Source organism: Phoxinus phoxinus, assembly GCF_949152265.1.
Source record: "Phoxinus phoxinus genome assembly, chromosome: 5".
NCBI lineage: Eukaryota > Metazoa > Chordata > Actinopteri > Cypriniformes > Leuciscidae > Phoxinus > Phoxinus phoxinus.
Window position 1 is genome coordinate 24,480,769 of NC_136880.1, and position 20,210 is coordinate 24,500,978.

General features: G+C 38.0%; 1 protein-coding gene across 4 annotated transcripts in view; it reads left to right on the forward strand.

Annotated features, from left to right (window-relative positions):
• The window catches only part of kcnh2a (potassium voltage-gated channel, subfamily H (eag-related), member 2a), a 100,661-nt gene that overhangs the window by 14,095 nt on the left and 66,356 nt on the right, over positions 1-20,210 (forward strand). For 2 of the 4 annotated variants that reach the window (XM_079612345.1, XM_079612346.1), the window contains exons 1-5: positions 6,842-7,283; positions 7,698-7,928; positions 16,710-16,877; positions 17,823-18,257; positions 18,444-18,652. In XM_079612345.1, the coding sequence (XP_079468471.1) occupies positions 7,208-7,283; positions 7,698-7,928; positions 16,710-16,877; positions 17,823-18,257; positions 18,444-18,652 (1,119 nt within the window). In that variant the 5' untranslated portion in view covers positions 6,842-7,207. Of the gene's footprint in view, positions 1-6,841; positions 7,284-7,697; positions 7,929-16,709; positions 16,878-17,822; positions 18,258-18,443; positions 18,653-20,210 lie in introns of those variants that run through there. The other 2 variants (XM_079612347.1, XM_079612348.1) reach the window with 2 other exon arrangements.

A 20,210-nucleotide genomic window follows, 5' to 3' on the forward strand; every position in this document is an offset into this window, starting at 1 on the left:
TAATCTAGCTGTCTATATATACTATATATATTTATATTTATGTATCTATTAATGTGTCACTATATGTATACTCTGTGTCTCTAGCCTATCAGTCAATGTGTTGTGTAAATTTAAATGTAAGCCTAAATATAACTAAACAAATCGCACTATAAATGTCACTATATCACCAAAAATCCGCTATCTCAAAATCAAACTCCTCTCACATAAACCCACGAGGTCAATATGCGTTGATTTCACTTTTATACAGATGTGCGATCGTGTGGTCTGTTTCCGACCGTGTCAATCAAACGCTGATTCGGCGGATCACACACCTGATGAAACATTAAGTGAAACACTTCGAGGCTTCGTTTGGCCATAGTCACGTGACATGGGTGTTTTGAATAACGCTTCGGACCAGTGTTTCGAAACATCTGCGCTTCGGGATCTCGCAAAGCTTCGGGATCTCGCAAAGCTTCGGAACGACTGTTTCGCGTCAGCCATCCCTAGTAAACCCTGAGATTATTACTTGTGACATTAGAACAAAATATATGTAGGCTAGCCTATATGGGAATACATGTACGTATACAAATAAATTAACGATCTCTTAAATATTTTCTAATTTCACTAAACATTCATTAACTTTCGTGTACATTTGTATTAACCATCGACCTTTATGTTCATTAAAAAGGCTTTTTTAATGTAAGCAACTAATTTAGGGGTGCTGGTGTGATGAAGTTCGTGCTCGGCCAAATTCAGCTCAAAGTCGTTCATCTTCGGATGCGGAGCCGCGCGCGATGTTACAAAATCTGCCATGCACACCGCCAGGCGAAATGGGCCCTTGCCCGACGTGCCCGACCACCAACGTGCCCGACCACCAACACCGCAATGACGTAATTTTTGCCGCGTGCACTTCGCGCTCTTGCGGACGCGTGGAGTATAAACAAGGCTTTTTTTCTATACGGCGGCGAGAACGTCAAATTGGCCGGAAGCCATTCATTTTCAATGAGAGCCGGCGGCGAGGGCGGCGAGAAGAGTTGAAATTTGTCAACTTTATAGTAATAAGCTATGACGCGGTTCGGCGGCAACCAATCGGAATGTAGAAGTCCTCCGCCTGAGGGGATACCAGAGAACACAATCCTGTAAACTTTGGTTCCGACCACATTAGTTCCTAAGCAAAATGGAGGAAAAGTTAATTATTTCTGTTGCGGGTTTCCCGTTATTGTACGACGTGTCCCTGTTTACATACAGGGACATTAATAAAAAGAACGACGAATGGAAAAAGGTGTATGAAATTGTTGGTGTTTTGTTACTTTCACATTTAAAAGATTTTAATAGGTTAACTTATACCCTACGTGTAGCCAGTATGCACAAAATAGGATACTGATGTATGTTCAGTTCTTATTTGCTTTGCGGCTCCTTTAAATAAAGTTTTAAAAAAATCACGCATTCTAAAATCTACGTCAGAGCGCCAGAGAGCGTCACGGCGTCGAGAGTGAATTTTGCCGCTCTCGCCGGCGGCGGTGTGAACGTACAGTTAAGCCGCGTTTCCACCGCGGGAACTTTCCCCAGGAACTAGGAACTTTGGGGGGGTACTCGGTGTGCAAATCTTTTTTTAATTAAATAATTACTAAAATTATCCTTCTCTTCATCCCACACCCCGAACATGACATACAAAATGTCGTGGAACAGAAACAACAACCAGAAATATTTATAAGCTATAAATTTATTGTCATCACAGTTTGCCAACAGGGGGTGCTGCAGCGCCTAGTTCCCGTGTCCATGGTTGTATGTTCATAGCCTAGAGATGGTATTTCGATCAGCTCGTGAAGAGCTTATTAAATGTGTAAAGGAGTCAAAACAGCGTCAGGACCGATGCCTGTACTGTACCAACCTGAATGGCAACATTGCGACTATGATAAAAAAAACAGGCAGCCTAGCATTATGTCCTTTTTAGGGTCGCATCTTCTGACATTGATATGCCGTTTTTTGTTTTTTTTTGGCCGGCAAATCAATGCTGTTGTTAAGAATAGTTTTTTCCATTTAAGATCAATATCTAAATTGAAGTCTATCCTCTCTTTTGAAGACATGGAGAAGGTTGTTCATGCCTTCGTGTCATCCCGCTTGGACTACTGTAACGTGTTGTATCTGGGTGTGAGTCAGGCCTCTCTCTCCCATCTGCAGCTTGTTCAGAACTCAGCTGCCAGACTTTTAACAGGTACTAAGAAGAGAGAGCATATTACTCCGGTATTAATGAAACTACATTAGTTACCGATACGATATAGAATCCATTACAAAGCGTTGTTGTATGTTTTTAAGTCTCTGCATGGCCTAGCACCAGAGTACGTTACTGATTTAATCAGTCACTGTCAATCCAGTAGATCGCTGCGTTCAAATGATCAATTGCTCCTCATGGTTCCACGATCTCGTTTGAAATGTAAAGGTGATCGAGCTTTCTCTGTTGCAGCTCCTAGGCTCTGGAATGACCTTCCTCTTTCTGTAAAATCTTCTCCTTCTTTGGGTGTTTTTCAGAGTGCGCTTAAAACATATTTGTTTTCTCAAGCATATGAAAATGCTTTGTAAACTGTGTATGTTTGCATTGTTTTTATGTTCTTGTTTTTATTTATCTATTTTATATTTTCTGTACAGCACTTTGGCTCCACTTGTGGTGTTGAAAGTGCTCTATAAATAAAGTTGAGTTGAGTTTTTGAGTTTACATGTCTTGGTCCATGTTGCGTTTTGGGCCCTTTCACATCTACCTTGTTTGGTCCGGATTTTCAGACTTTTCAGTTTGATCTGAATAAAAATTACAGGTGTAAAACCTCCCCCGGACCACGGTCCGACCAAACAGACGAAATTTGGTCCGACAAAAAGAGGTAGTCTCGGTCCGAATCAAACTGAACAATGGTTTGGTTCGTTTCTAGTGTGAAAGTATTTTCTGTAGCCTATGGTTCGGACTTTCAGACCATTTACATGAAGTTCCGGTGGTTCTCACAGGATTGCTTGCTGTCTTTTCCTCCTTTCCTGCCGGCGACGATAAAGTGTTCGCACAAGAGGACGTTCATTTGGCAAATTTGAACTAGCCTCGAGTAGCCTATAGTTGGTGCTGCAGGTAGTAATGGTGTAATAATAACAGTATAGTGGCAACATGGCATCAGACGCACGTCCGTTTACAAACCAATCAATGTCAAGATGCAGCCCACATAGATGATGACGACAGGATGCAAGTATGTCAAGTTCTTTAGTGCACACATAATTGCAATGTGAAACCTAACCAAAACTTGTAATTTTCAAAACCGAATGTATAAAATGTTTCAAAACATGAACTTTGGTGCGGACTTTCAGTTGACCCGCACCTGAGTTTGTTTGGAAGCTTGATGTTGCACAAAGCTGGTTTGGTTTCAGTTTCTACCCAGGTAATTTTGTGATCAGTTGGAGCAAACTCTGGTTTTTCAGGCTCAAGAATGTTGATTGGTTTTTAGCCATGTTCATCACCACGGTAACTTAGGCTACACGCTAACCTGCTCTGGAGCAGGTTTTCTTCTGGGTTAGAGATCGCAAACCCAATTTGGACCAATGATCTCAATGCAATAAAGCCACTTCCCCTGTATCTCTCGCTTAAGCAGTTTATAGTGAAAAAACTTTAGAGACAAAATTGCTCATCTTTTGCTTAAAATTAGGCTATATGAATCTTAATTACTTTTAATTAATATAATATTCATATAATTATAGACTATTATTTGAGAAGTAATATTAAACTTTGCTTTTAAATTAATATAAATGCAATGCATTCCTATATAGTGCTTTTAGACAACATGTATTAATTTGAGCTCTTTGTGAATCTATAATTATTAGGCCTATTTCTTTGATTCACATCAAGAATTGATATAGTCAGATATTTTCTTTCAACTGCCTTGCTGCAGCAGTGTATATTCCTACCTTGTAAATGCTTTTAATGTCATGATAATTTTTTAAATGATCTCTTAATCTTCAGAAGAGAAGTAAATTGCGCGATTCTTTCGCGAGAAGTGAATCAAGACTGACGCTCTCCATGCTCCGTGTGATTTGCTTTTTGCCGCACGTGTGACACTTTCAGGTGCATGCGCTCAGAGTTAATCGCAAACTCGATCAAACCTGAGTTGACAGAGAATGTTTATACCGAGGTTTGTGAGACTGCTAAACCTGATCTAAACCAGGTTGGATTTACCTGTATTTGTCAACTTTGAGTATGTTAAGCTAGCTTCGTGCAACAGGGTTCGGTTGGCAGCATTCACACTTATTCAAATGAACCGCACTAACAGAGCAATCACACCAGGGTTTGTTTTAATGAAACCAACATGCCAAGTGTGAACAAACGAACCCTAAGGCCTTGTCCACACTAATAAGTTTTTATTTGAAAACACACTGGCGTTTTTATTAATAAAAGCGAACCTTTTTGAAAATGCTCTCCAAAGTGGATAAATTTGAAAACGGCGTTTTCGTGTTGTAGTGTGGACTGTCAAAACTGAGGTATTTAAAAAACGATGACGTAAATTTAGTCATGTGACACATATTTGCACCAATAGATGTTTATACCGGTATTGTGCCATTTATGTGCTATTCACTTTTACACTGTTGCTAAAATATGTTACTTTGCACACTCTTCATAGAACAGTCAAAATGACAGAAAATGTACTCACATTTGCAGTCCTGCGGCAATACACGAGAGCAGTTGCGTTTTAGACCAAACATACGGTGACTGAGTGCGACCTGGACGTATCAGTGAATTGTGAGATATTTTGCTAAATAAAATGATCTTGCCAGAATAATTGCGCGATAACTTTATTATTTATTTTTCCGTCTGTATCTCAGTAAGCTTTTGTGAGGTTTTCCGACGTTTCAGTGTGGATGAGAAACTTTTGGGAAACGCCTAAAAACGCTAGTGTGGACGGAGAGCTTTTAAACGAAAACACAGTTTTCAAATATATCCGGATTTATGTAGATGTAAGTGTGAACGCTGCCATGAAACACATGACCAAAACAACCAATCAGAACTTGACACATTAGACAAGGGAAGCACATTACATGATCACTTGAGGACAATGGAAACATGACTGGCAATACAAAATAAAAAACATGAAACTTAAACGTGATACCAAAACCAAACTTGACAGGAACCCACAACCAGATTGTCAGACCTTAAACCTATTAAAATATATTTTACACTAGCCTATCTAATAACTCTTAAAGGGTTAGTTCACCCAAAAATGAAAATAATGTCATTAATGACTCACCCTCATGTCGTTCTAAGCCCGTAAGACCTCCGCTCATCTTCGGAACACAGTTTAAGATATTTTAGATTTAGTCCGAGAGATTTCTGTCCCTCCATTGAAAATGTATATACGGTATACTGTCCATGTCCATAAAGGTAATACAAACATCATCAAAGTAGTCCATGTGACATCAGTGGGTTAGTTAGAAGTTTTTGAAGCATCGAAAATACTTTTTGGTCCAAAAATAACACAAAATAAGACTTTATTCAGCATTGTATTCTCTCCTGGGTCTGTTGTCAATCCTTCACAGTTACGCTGATGGCGTAAGACGCTGATGACGTGTTATCTGGTGCGCCCGAGCTTCATTTATAGACTGAGGGAAACGCACGCTGTAAAAGTGTCTCATCCGCGACATGCACATTTACGCACCATTAAAAAAAATGATATCCACGCAAACAATGTAGAATAGCTTGAATATAGCGTGCGTCTCCCTCAGACTGTAAACGAAGCTCGGGCGCACCAGATAACACGTCAGCAGCGTCTTACGTCAGCAGCGTCACTGCGGAGTCCTGAACGCAGATTGACAACAGACCCGGGAGAGAATACAATGCTGAATAAAGTCTTATTTTGTGTTATTTTTGGACCAAAAAGTATTTCCGATGCTTCAAAAACTTCTAACTAACCCACTGATGTCACATGGACTACTTTGATGATGTTTATATTACCTTGACATGGACAGTATACCGTATATACAGCTTCAATGGAGGGACAGAAATCTCTCGGACTAAATCTAAAATATCTTAAACTGTGTTCCGAAGATGAACGGAGGTCTTACGGGCTTAGAACGACATGAGGGTGAGTCATTAATGACATTATTTTCATTTTTGGGTGAACTAACCCTTTAATAATAAGAAAAGCAAAGAATGATGATTCATTTTTGTTGTTAATATGCTAATAGATAATATGGATATTTGAATATTCATACTAGTATTGTTATTGTTAATATGCTAAAAAGTGTTGATTTAATTTACAAGTGAAGACAATAATGTCAAAATCAATGTATTTTAAGCAGCCTGCAAGAATATTGACAATAATGTGTTTACAAGCTGCCTGTTGTGACTTTTAAAATTCACATTTTCTATAGCCTACCTGCAGATTTGTAGATTTGGAAAACTTTTTTAATCTAAAGTTCCTCCTTGGATCCCCAGGGGTCTGCTGACTCAGAGTTAAAACACCAGTTCCAAACAAACAAGCCTATATTAGAGCAAAAGCCTATATCAAGCATAATATAGCATCTTCATAATGAATTTATACATACTTTAAAGGTAATTTGCAAATACATTAAAATCATCTAGAGGTCACTGTATCCATGTTAGCCAAATGCAGTAGCTATTCTGCTACCACTGTGAGTGAGTATTATATTGTGCTCTCAACCTGGTCTAACTTACAATCGCGGAATGACACTCTAAATCCGATTTGTGCTCGCTGAACATTGGCCCACTGAAAGGTAACATCAGGATGAGTGAATCATGCGGTCCTCCACACCCTTGACTCCTTCCCCCTCCCCATCCATCATCTCACTTGCCTCTCCAGTCTCCATATTCACTATCACTCTACTACTAGTCAATTTTATTTGTAAGCGCTCCCCAACAGAGAGACTGTTTCACAGCGTGTAGGAGCAAGTGAAAGAGAAACTGGGGCAGAAAGTTGATTTGCATCAATTTGCAAAAAAAGGAAGCCGGTGACGTGAGGTAATTGGACAGACAGATGATTTACTGAAAGATCCAATGCGTAATTACGGTGAGACTTTCAAAGCTAGAGGCGCGCGCTCGTGTTGCTTTTACGTCGACGAGGTGTACACGAAATTGCTTGTGTTTATGTATGCGACCTGGCGGTAGAGTCGATATATCGCGCTTAGATACAAGCACAAGCTGAGGAGGAACTTGCAGAACTTTTTGGCCCCACTGAAATAGGACATAATGCCTGTTCGAAGGGGACACGTTGCGCCTCAGAACACCTTTCTGGACACCATCATTCGCAAATTCGAGGGGCAGAGTAAGTGAAGACATATTATTTATTTATTGTCAAATGTGCACTGAATGTTGATGATTGTGACGACGATGATTTTTTAAATGATTGTAATTAGGATGTGTAGATTATTTCGATTTTTTTTTTAAGTGTCAGAATAGCTGTATTGTTAAAGGTTTAACATTTTGAAACGTTAACTTTTTATGATTCTCTCTCTCATATATATATATGCCCTATAAACTCTTGAACATTCTTGTCTTAAATATGTGAGGTTTTTTTCTATTTGGATAATTTACTGTAAGTTAAACCACAACAAAATGTCATATTGTATCACTCTTTCAGCAAGCCAAGTAAGACATCCTTTCATCCAGAGTGGCGGCTTTCTTTTTTTTTTTTTCTTCTTCATCTTGCATCTCTTTTTTTTTTATTGTCCCTCAACAGATCGCAAATTCATCATCGCCAATGCTCGAGTTGAAAACTGTGCCATTATCTTCTGCAATGATGGCTTTTGCAGCATGTGCGGCCACACACGTGCAGAGGTCATGCAAAAGCCGTGTACGTGCAGTTTTCTGTATGGACCGCATACTGGACGACCAGCGATGGCCCAGATGGCCAAAGCCTTACTGGGCTCTGAAGAAAGGAAAGTGGAGATCTGCCTATACAGAAAAGATGGTACGTTAATGTGGGGGGTGTTTCTTTAATTTGCATATTTAAACATTAATTTTGTAGAAGTCATTACAGTGACACTTAAAAATGGCTAGTAGGCCTATAGTAGACCTTGTATGCTATGACAACAGGCAATAACAAGTTCCTTTGACCACAAGTTGATAAGAAAGCAAATTTATGCACTTGCATTCATTTAGTTTCATAGTTTTGTCTATGAATTGCAACCTGCATTCAGAGTGTTTCGTTGGACCCACTACTACTCATTAACTGAACATTACATTATTTAATTTAGCTGAATCCTTCTATGTGACATTTGATGTGTGTCCCATGAAAATTGATCTTTGAGTATAGCATCCTTTATTGTGGATGCTCAACTTACTGAAAGTGCTATTCTAATTATTTCTATTTCTGTCCTCTCCTATTTAAAGACATCATTTCTGGATGATGTATTGATTTCCAGGACAGCTGGGAGTTTGAGAATAGGAACAATAGACATAGAAGACATAATTGCAAAGGACAATTTCTCACTATCCAGATCAATTCCCAGTGCTATATCCAAATGGTTGCATAAGGGCATCTCAACATTGTGTCCTCTGGTGTTCAGGACAGAGGGCAATACAGTGGGGATTTAAGCCTACAAGTTAGCAACATTATAACATCCATGAGCTCCAGAAATGCTCCTATATGACTATTTATTTAGAGAATATGCTAAAATGTTAACAGAGCTGATACACATACTCATAATCCATCCTAAGGTTTAGAATGTCCCAGCACAGGGTATTTTTCCACTGATTTGGGATGTTAGAAATACTTCCCAGTGTGACCCTGTGTAACCTAACCACCCTAAATTTCGCAGGTGGGCTCAGGCTACATTTAGTCGTTCCGAAATATGAGACCTCTCCTTTTTCTGACATTCTTACATTGTCGTCTAAATCTCATTACAGTATGTCATTGGTTACAGTAAACTTTAGGATATATATGTGTACAATCATTCTAATGTTCAGACTTTTATTGGACTGTCTGTGGTACTGTAACAGTATATACTGTAAACCTGATGTCAAATCCATCACCCTGCAGCTACCAAGATTGGACGTAATGTTCAGTATGCGTATTGGAATCAGTAGCCATATACATATAAACTATTGTTTGGGTTCAGATGCCATGTTTGAAGGTTGAAGGCTGCTAGCCAGCCTGATCTCATTAGTATTCATAGGTATTTGTACATTTACACATTCAATGTTGTATTTTTGGTTGTATGCTGAAACTTACAACATGGACGTATTGACTTATTGATTTTCTAGTGCACAGCTGTAGTAGAAATGTAAAAATATTTTTTTTCCCTTTCAAATTATAATTATATTATAAATATGTCTTTATAGTTACATTTTATTATTTTGAGCCCCCAAATCTACTACTACTAAAAAAACGTAAAATATGTAGGTTTAAAAAAAGAAGTTAAATTACTGTATTTTCATCACACAGACCTAAAAGTCTTCTTAATTGACATGACTTCTGAAACCCTGGAATGTAATCCAGGAATAGAGTGAACTATTTTTATGATCATTTTATGCTGTACACTGCACATGTCCTTTTTTTTGTCTCATGGCAAACAAAATAATTATTTATGATTAAAGAACTTTCATTATAGTTTAGACTTGTACAAAGCGCATCCAGTGTAAAGTGATGGAATCCTTCAAAACTAGTTGAATACTGTTTTAATCTAGTCCACAAAGTATGACGAAGAGGAAGGTCTCATGTAAATAGTAGCGTTAGCTTTTAATTCAACAACATAAAAGACAGAAACAAAGCAACGGTGTCTAATTAAACACATCCAACACCAGACAAAGAACTAAATGAACTGAAGGGCTGGTTACACTTTATTTTAAAGTATATGTATTTACAGTGTACTTGCCTAAGGGCCCTTTCACACCTACCTTGTTTGGTCCGGATTTTCGGACTTCTCAGTTTGATCTGAATCAAAATTACAGGTCTGAAACCTCCCCTGGACCACGGTCCGGACCAAACAGACAAAATTTGGTCAAACAAAAAGAGTTAGTCTCGGTCCGGATCAAACTGAACAAAGTTTTGGTTCGTTTCTAGTGTGAAAGTATTATCTGTGGTTTGGAGTTGGACTTTCAGACCATTTACTGGAAGTTCTGGTGGTTCTTGCAGGATTGCTTGCTGTCTTCTTCTTTCCTGCCGGCGACGATAAAATGTTCGCACAACGAGGACGTTCATTTGCCGTATTTGAACTAGCCTCGAGTAGCCTATAGTTGGTGCTGCAGGTAGTAATGGTATAATAGTAACAGTATAGTGGCAACAATATTTGTCTCATTCATTCTTGTCAAAGTTACCGCCAAATTGACAACACGCACATCAGACACACGTCCGTTTACAATCCAATCAATTTCAAGATGCAGCCACATAGATGAAGATGACAGGACGCAAGTATGTCATGTAAAGTTCTTTAGTGCACTCGCATAATTGCAATGTGAAACCAAACCAAAATTTACAGAATGTATAAAATGTTTCAAACCATGAACTTTAGTTTGGACCTTGGTGCGGACTTTTTCAGGTGTGAAAACGCCCTAAGAAAGGTCCGGGATAATATCAGGCACTGTAACTACATGGGTTAGGGTTAGGTTCAGGGTTAGTACCTGGTTATTACCCAGTTATTGTTATGACTATAATAAGTACATCGTCTGTACATGGGGGATAGGACTGTAAAATAAAGTGCTACCGAAGGGCACTAGATAATGAACTCGTTTGTAAGCAGGTGTTGTCTAATTAATCATATAATGAATAAACATGGTAACTAATGACAAACTAATGACATAAAACAAAGGAAACAGGAAAACAAAGAGAAGCAGGAACATAAAACAAAGGAAACAAGAAAACAAAGAGAAGCAAACTAAAAGTCCTTGATAATGAAACTAAAACTATGACGCTCTGTTTGAAGGGATGTGTATGCTGTGAGACTTCAGTGTAAACAGCCACTACTGTGATTGGCTAACATCTTTGCATATGAAATAAGTGGAATAATGTGGAACCCTCTCAAATACTTTTATTAAGTTTTTACTATTACAGCTGTCGAAATGAACGAATCGTGAAAAATGTTGTTTATAGCATTACACCTAGATCTATTCCCATCACATGAAAGGTTGCAGCGATGAGCATTGAGCAGATGAAAGTCTTTTGATCGTGTGAATGCAGTGATCTCATCAGTGCAACACGATTTCTGCACTCTCACCAATGCTTTCACCATAAATAACAATGTAAACACGATGTAAATGCAGTAAGAGCTTCATTGTGCAGTGTAACAGTGTCATTGATAAGAATCATATGATTAGAATTATTTGGAAGATAATGTTATTGATCCTGTGTCGATCTTTTCTAGTTCTCATGTCACTATTCACTAATGCGCCAGTGTGCGGGGCCAAAGCGACTCAGATGTAGGTGTTGATCTTCTTCTGCAAAGGTGGTCTTTCGCTGCACTTTTACATCATAATTCCACACTTTTTAGATCCTGTCGAAAGCTATTTTTGGAATATCAAGGTTTTGAAACGTACAGGATATTTTTTTATAGTATAACGACCTCTTAACTGTCAAAAGATCAAGGAAAATTTTAATTCTCAGTTCATGACCCCTTTAATTAGATAGGAAAAACTCCTAAATACTGCACTCCAAAAGATATTGCATGCAAATAAAACACAAAGAAAAGTACAACAGCCTTCAACATTAAATAAATGATGATGCGGTTTTGTGTGCGAGTCCCAAAACAACTTTAAAAATGGTTGAGAATTAATCAGCAGAAGGACTTTGCTCTAAGATTTTTTTAGTTACTATAAAGCATAAATAGGAGACGATGTGGACGTGTTATAAATTTGTAGATGGCTATAGTCCAGAGGATCATTTATTACTGAAAACTAATGTGAGGTAATGAAGGTGTCATGGTCAGTAATAACGTTCTGCAGTCTGGAGAGGACTACTGGAAGTTTCTACACAAATTACCTGCTGGAAGGACACATGAAAAGCTCCTCTGAGGGAACTTTGAAGGATAATGATGCTTCAGCGAAAAGCTGCAATACACAGAAAGGCCATGGGGAAATATTCAAAACCTTCTAAGGATGTACAGAAATCAATTTCTGTTTATAAAACTAGTTTAATCAGTATAAATAACAGTTTTGTGTAATAAACCTCACTGCCTTCTCGTTTTTTTAGCCAGTGCACAAATGCCCGTTTTCCCGTAAAGGCACTCTTGTTGCCACAAAGATCCTTGTCTCAGAAGACAGTTCTTGGGAAGGACGTTGAAAGCATGAGCGTGGAACTAATGGTGGTTGCACAAGTAATCCTTCAACACAAAAGAGCAATTCCAAAGTCGACTCAATTAGTGAATGCCCATCCCTTTTTAAAATCTGTTGGTCCTATGAGGTTTAACTATGAAGAAAATGATTGTGAACTGTATAAAGCATAGCAGATTATCACTTAATAATGACCCCATGGGCAATCTGTGCTCTTGCAGTAAATGATCTGGGGACGACTTTTAATAGGAACTCCCCATTTCAAACTTTGCTTAAATTTTTTTTCTTTACCTTGATGAGATAACAGAACCTAATTAGTTTGAGCTTTATATTTGATAAAAAAAATGGTTTTATTGTTTTCACTTCAAGGAATACTTCACCAAAATGAAAATTCTGTCATTTATTTGTTGCATGCCTTCGTTATTCATTATGAGTTATTTATAGTAGAATAGCAGCTGCTTTTTCTTAATAAAACCTAATGGTGCCACTTATTTCAAGCAAGGGCAACATTTTCATCTGTTCTACACACACACACACAAAACACAAAAATTATTATATGACGTCAGAACATTCTGAAATAAAGTGCTGCATAAGTTATGTGGACCACTTTTTTGATGATGCTTTTTATCCTTTTTGGAGCTTGTGAGGCTATGATCACTGTCTGTCCAAATCTGAATATCTGTATATATTCGTAATATGATTTTGAAATTATTGACTGCTCACACTGTGTATCGCAACTGTTCAGATCAGATATCGGTGTCCCGTGCATTGCTCGTTTTCCGGAATATCTGCTTTGGGTTTTATTGGAATATCTGCATTGGTTTCTATGGTTCGTAGGCATACGCCAAAAACAAAAACAACAACGAAATAAACATGGAGGGGTTTGCAATACAGATGTTGCCTTATTTCCAACATGACAATGTGTAGCCGATGCGCTGGACTACCGCGTCTTATGAGGCAGCGGCAGAAAAGCAGGAGGCTGGTATGCATGGCTTTATTCCTTGCTGTCGCATTTGCCGGTCTCAAAATTCAGCGTGTGTCCATTATATTGTATGTTTTCTGCTCGACTGACTCTGCAACAACACAACCTTGTTTCTGCGGTGACTTTCAGCATGTTTCCTATAACAGGGTCTGATATGTTTACGTTTTACAAGGTGTGAGAAAGTGACATAAACCAAACGAAATCTGATTAGAGCGGTCAGACTGAAATGGATTTCCAGAAATTAGATTTGAATAGAATTTTAAACCACATATGAATGCAGCTCAAAATGAATTGGTAGACATTTCATGTGATTATTTTTTTTTTTTGCCATTCACACTTGCTAAATGTGTTCAGATTCCAATCGGCTATGCGCAGAAATCAAATTTGGACTGACAGTCTGATCGAAGTCTCTGGTCCCTCACTTTCTTTGAATTTAAGTTAAAGGTTCACATTTAGCCCGATAAAGCAACGTGAATGTATGACGCAATGACTCTCTTGAATCGAAACAATAGATCCCTACGAAGCTATTCACACTGTGTCTGTGGCAAGGAATTGCAGAGGAAATGGGAATCGATGATGAGTTTAAAGTCTTAAGCATTATAGATAGTTGTGTTGCTGGTGTAGTACCAACCTTTATTTATCTTCATTTAGGCCTAGTGTTGTATATTGTACAGCGGACAAGGTTTAAGCCAAATGTGCAAATGTGTTAAACCCTAGTGTGCAGGCGTGAAATGTGAAACACCGCTATATAAAAGATGAAATCTAAATATTATAACATGACCAGTAACAACAATATTTATGATAACAATGCAGAACTGCTGAATAATTCTAAAACGTGACCCATTTATGAGTGTAACAAGGAGAGGTCCAATGGAAAACCTCCGTTCAACGCATAAGACAGAGGATGACCCTGCTCATCGGTCTTCATATTCTGGTAATGGCTTCCTCTGCTATAATTAGACAGAGTAATGACTGAAACCATCTCTAGGAGTTAATTATTTAAATGCCCGTTCTTCATCCCTGAACTCTCATAGGAGAGTCTATCAGAAAGCCCTCTTCAGCGTTCAGCTGAGTTTGGAGTTTCTTACTTAAAAGATGCTGAAAGACCTTATTGACTTTTTTTTTTTTTTTTTGCATGTTGCTAACCTGATCTTGCTGTTCATATAACCATTGGATCAAAGTTAGAGTCAAAGTTTTTTAAGTGAAAATGATAAAATATTATACGTTGTATAATGTTGTAATATTATCCTGTAGTCTAATTCTGTTTTTATCTTGTGTACAGTTTAGTTAGTTTAGTATGTATATGTATATGTATATATATATATATATATATATATATATATATATATATATATATATATATATTAAAAAATATCTATAATTTTTATTTTTTTATATCTTTTTTTCTTGTAGAGAATTGTTCTTAAAGCATTCGTTTGGCACTTTGATTTATTGATTACGTTGTGTTTGCTTTGACGTGCCAGCGGTTAAAAATTAGTTTCACATGTCAAATTCCGAGGTATTTTCAGAGCTCCCAGTGTAACATGAACTTTGGCAGGCTTGTAGTTGCTGTTTTTCTGAAAGGAGTCATGAATATGGCAGCAGTTTAACTCAAACCTCAGGCTATTATCTAAATTTGCATGCAATTTGTTTTATTATGATATTCAAATCCTACGAGTAAATCGAGAGGATAAGGAAGCACAAGGACACATACTGCGACACAGAGCTGCCTGCTACATCTCGCTTTCTTTATTGCAGCAGGTATTCAAAAGAATAAATACTTGTCCAACATGCAAGTAGAAAAGTTGCGTGAGATCTATCACTGTAGAGTTCTGCAAACTTCTGCAGAATTTATATGCAACTCGTTCATGAAGTTGCATAAATCCCTTGGCCAATATGTATTTGTTTAAGTTTCCTAGCTAATTTGATAGTGCTTTCTGCATTGATGTGACATAGATGTAATGTATACAGGTAAAGATTGAATATATTTTTGCTTTCTTGGTGACGCAGCTTGTAAAAGTGGCCTAATGGAAAACAAAGTAATGATTCATTGACATGGAACCTGCAGTTCAGTAAGTGAGTCATATGTTGGTTCACTAAAGGCTGTGACAGATTCTATGTAGGACTCTACATGGAGTGTAAAACACTGAAAACAACATATCAACATTATCAGGACACTAAATGCCTTGTTAATCTGCAAATGATGAACCTTAGTGATAGACCAAGAGCACTAAAAGTATTTTAAACTGATCAATTATTCTTTTCTCTCTATAACCACCACATCCAAAAGGCCTTGTGGTTTTCTCATTGTAATGGCTGGTTTTCTGGAATATCTAGCTGAAAGCACGGGATGAAAATGATACAGTGCATCTAAAACTGAATCCACATGACAGACAAGAGGATGTGGTGGAGAGGAGGAGAAAGATGAGGGCGTGTGTCAGGCTTTAGAGCCACTAAATCCCATTATTAATTTCAGTTTTCTATGGTGCTTATGTTCTTATGAAAACAATACAATTTCCTCCGGTGGCATTAACCTCCCTCGTCCTAATAGCCGCCTCTGTCCTTGGTACTGAAAAAGTCAAAATCCGATTTAGTTTGTAAGGTTTGCAAATGAAAGCTTGTCTTTTTTTTCATGGATGTAAACAGACATGCCTCGACATTTGCAAATTAAAGCACGAGTTAATCTTAAGAATGTGTTTGAGTATCTCTTAAAAGGCTTGAACTTGCAAATTAGACACATTGACCTGGTCACACCCTTTTGTGTTTCACTTGCAATGTTGTATCTTGCGACATTTCAATATAAAATGTATTTATGGAGCACTTAACCTGCGTAATATAACACATCAGCATTTGTTCTTACCTGTATTGGTCTGGTATCTTATACACTGTGAAGATTATGACGCAGACGATGCCGGTGTTAAGCAGCAGATGGTTATGCTCTTTGTGACTGTGTTTTGCAGTAGCAGATGCTGCTGGTATGAATGAAATGATTTACAGAGGAATAGAGACTTGTTTCACTCTTTAATCCCTGAGAGATGGCACCATGTTCCCGGTTCCATTGTCGTCCTGCCTGCCCTTGAGTTCATCTCTGTTGTGAACCACTCCTGGCTATCAATGCTGGCCCATCAGACTGGCACAGAGAGGGGCTGATTGGTTTGGCAGTGTCCAATGTGGGATGGCTATCAGTTGCCACAGTGAACAGTCAGGGCTCAGGACATCTGCCAAGCTGGTTATCACAGACCTTAACACAGACCTTCTATGCACTCATAGATTGTGATAGCTTTTGTGGTAAACGTGTTGTGAAAAATAATAAATCCACTTAAATACTTGTCATCTGTTTGAATCAACTGTGTTTGGAATCTATTGTTGTATGCTGCCCTCTAATGGTGACAGAAACATATGAAGAGCTTTTTTCTGTGCTGATGTCAAGTGACCCCAGAATTTTTTTGTCTCTGAATGTGTGGCCATTATTGCAAATGTTCAGATTTCCCCCTCTCAACGCAGGTGTGTGTTTGCCGTCCCTTGTGGATGTGGTTCCAGTTAAGAATGAGGATGGTTTAGTCATCATGTTCATCCTGAACTTTGAGCTGGCAGGTCAGCCGGACAGACCCATCGACAGCTCACCGGGCAGAGACATCAACCACAAACACACCATCCCCTGGCTCTCTAAAGGTACTCAAACACCTGACAGATTTAATTCATTACATTATATTGTATTTGAATTTTAGATTTGGTGTTGCTTCCTCATAAGAATGTGTGACAATTATGTTCAAAAATATTTTGTATTGTACAATTAAGTGATGCACTTTAGAAGTAGTTCCTTGTAACTTAAAAGATTATAAGTTTTAATTCTAGACGATCATCTTTTTTTTGCGTTGTATTTTTACAATACAATACAAAAATAATAACAGGACTCATGTTATTATTAATAATATCTATCTATCTATCTATCTATCTATCTATCTATCTATCTATCTATCTATCTATCTATCTATCTATCATGGAATAAAATATTTTAAAAGATAATTGCGACATTTTATGTCACTTTTTTTCTCAGAATTGCGAGAAATAAACTCCCAATTGCATGTTATAAAGTCATAATTGCGAGATGTAAACTGCTATTGTTAAAACGTCACAATTACCTTTTTTTATTTTTTATTCTGTGGCAGAAACAAGCTTCCGTAGTCTGTCTATCTGCCTCTTACTGAAAATGTTGAATAATTTATGTAAACAATAAGTTACTTGTCCTGTGAACACCGTTGTTTCCATTGCGTCATGGCATTGTTGAATGCTTGTCTTTAGAGACCCACCAAATGGTGGTATTTATTGGTAGACTTGTTAGACTATTGTCATAATCTATTGACATTATTATTTCATGTTTTTGCTGGCAAAACGTCTAAATCTAATATAATGGCATATTTATATGCTGCTTGCAGAACATTTTATGGTGTCACAATACACGTCTATTTTTTTTAATGTATTTTTAAGATGTATTTAGACTGCAGGATGGTTACAGATAGCATGTATGGGTCCCCAATTCATGAGCTACCATTTTTGTGTTTGAATTATGCAATGTAATGATGATCTGATAAAATACTTAACTTCCTATCTCCTCAGCAAGAAGACACAGACTCCGGCTGCCTTTGCCTCTGCTGCGCTCACTGAGTGGCAGTAAACAGTCTCTGCATGAAGATTCTGAAAAAGGCTACATGCAGCCGATGCCCCATATGGGCCATGAGTCTGTAGCCCTGGACAAACTGCTCTCCCTGCCTGAACGCTCTGCACTCGGGGGATCTCAGCTGTTGTTGTGGGAAGATAAGGCTCAAAATGAGCCTGAAGGTGAGCCACGACCATCAGAAGTGTCCCCTCCCCTGCCTCAGGGCTTCTCCCAGTTCTCCCCGCGTCTGCACAACCTCACGTCAGAGGCCTGTCCGTCCAGCTGCAGTATCTCCCACAGCCGCTCCTGTGAGAGCCTGTGCGGCATGCGTCCCTCACCTTCCACCACTGACTTCAACTGGGACAAGAAGCTACCCGTCAGACCTAGTAGCACAGGTGATGATAGAACCAATTGGCCAAAGACCATGGAGTGATTAGTAGCACCGACATGTTGCCATGTACAGTCCAATAAACAGTATAACAGTCATCATACTAGTATTGCAGAGAGTAATAATTGAAAACAAATACATGCAACATTAGATGATGAGATTAATTAGATCTTTGTTCATTTTTTCCTTCTAGGCGCCATGCACCGCAAAGCCAGCTTACAGAATGCTACTTCTGACTCCGATCTCATTCGGCTCCGGACCTCAGTTTGGGGTCCTCAAATATCACACAACTTAGATATGAAGCCGGACCCCTTAATTGCTGTTCCGCCCAGTGAGATTGACATCATCGCCCCCTGCAAACTAATAGACCGGACCCATAATGTGACAGAGAAGGTCACTCAGGTGAGGTTTTTCACTCATACGGTTGCAGGGTGGAAGTCTATTGTGAGAAAAAAGCATTGTGATTTATTAAGAATGTGTTTTATTGAGAATCATTGAGAATGTGATGTTTTAAAACTGCTCAATGACAAAATAGAGAGTTTGCAGGAATGTTAAATGATCTTTAATCCTGAAAATATCAGATGTAGAGCACAACCATTCTCTCTTCTCTGTGGTATAATGTTTTTGAAAGAAAACCCTTATGCTCAGCAAGACTGAATTTTATATAATCAAAAATACAGCAAAACCATAATATTGTGAAGTATAATTAATTATGATTTAAAATAACTGCTTTTTTAAATTGTAATATATTTTAAAATGTAATTGTTTCCTGCAATGACAAAGCTGCATTAATTACTCCAGTCTTCAGTTGTACATGATACTTCAAAAATAATTCTAATATGCTGATTAGGTGCTCAGTAGCCTAAATGTTTCTGATTATTATCACTGTTGAAAACATTTGTGCTTCTTAATATTTTTTTTGTAGAAACTGTTATGCATTTTTTTCAAGATTCTTTGATGAACAGAAAATTCAAGAGTACAGCAATAATATATTAAGCAGCACTGCTACTTTCAGCTTTCGGTTGCAAATGAGGAGGAAACGGATCTAAATACAGCAGTTACAGATATATTAAACAAAACCCTCAGAACACTAGAAAACTACGAATCAGAACAATTGATTAAAGCACAACGAGAATAGACAACGAACAGAAAGAAATGTAGAGCTTAAATACACAGACAAACCAATCAACTAAATGAATTACAGGTACACATTAATCAAAGCATGAAAAACCATAGAAACGAACTGAAAACTAGGGCTGTGTCCGAAATCACCCCTTATACCCTTAAATAGGGCATTATTTGAGGGAACAGTCATTTGTAGTGGTGTCCGAATTCATAGTGGATGTTATCATTCAATCCCACAATGCACTGCAATATCGAATGTACAACCGATGTACGCTCAAAGGCTAGAGAATACCCATAATGCTCTGTGAAAGAGTTCAAGATAAATCTGTTTATCTTACTACTGGAGCTGCCAGTTTGATAAGTTTCAAATTATTATTAAACAGCAAGCACAATCTTCTGGCGCACTCAGTGTCCGAATTCACTTACTCGTTTTCATTCACTCCCTCAAGTGAACTATATTAGTGGACTAATATAGGGAATAGTGAACGAACACAGCCTAGGACACAGAACTAAAACACGTGACAAACCCCACCCAACACAGAAACAAACCCAGATTATCCCAAACAGATATAAATAGGTCTGACTGATCACCTATCACTGCATATCAGGGCTTTATTATTTCACCTTCACTGCCCCTATATGATGAAGTAGATTTTGCAGTGGTTTATCAGTTTTTTTTTCTATCCAGTTGGTGGCAGTAGAAACAGCTTCATGGAATACATGTGCATGCCATGTAGCAGTGAATATTTAGGATAACACTTAAAGGCTTTCTGTATAATACATTATAATGGCATTAATAATATAATGCATTATATATTTTCATAAATAATTGTAG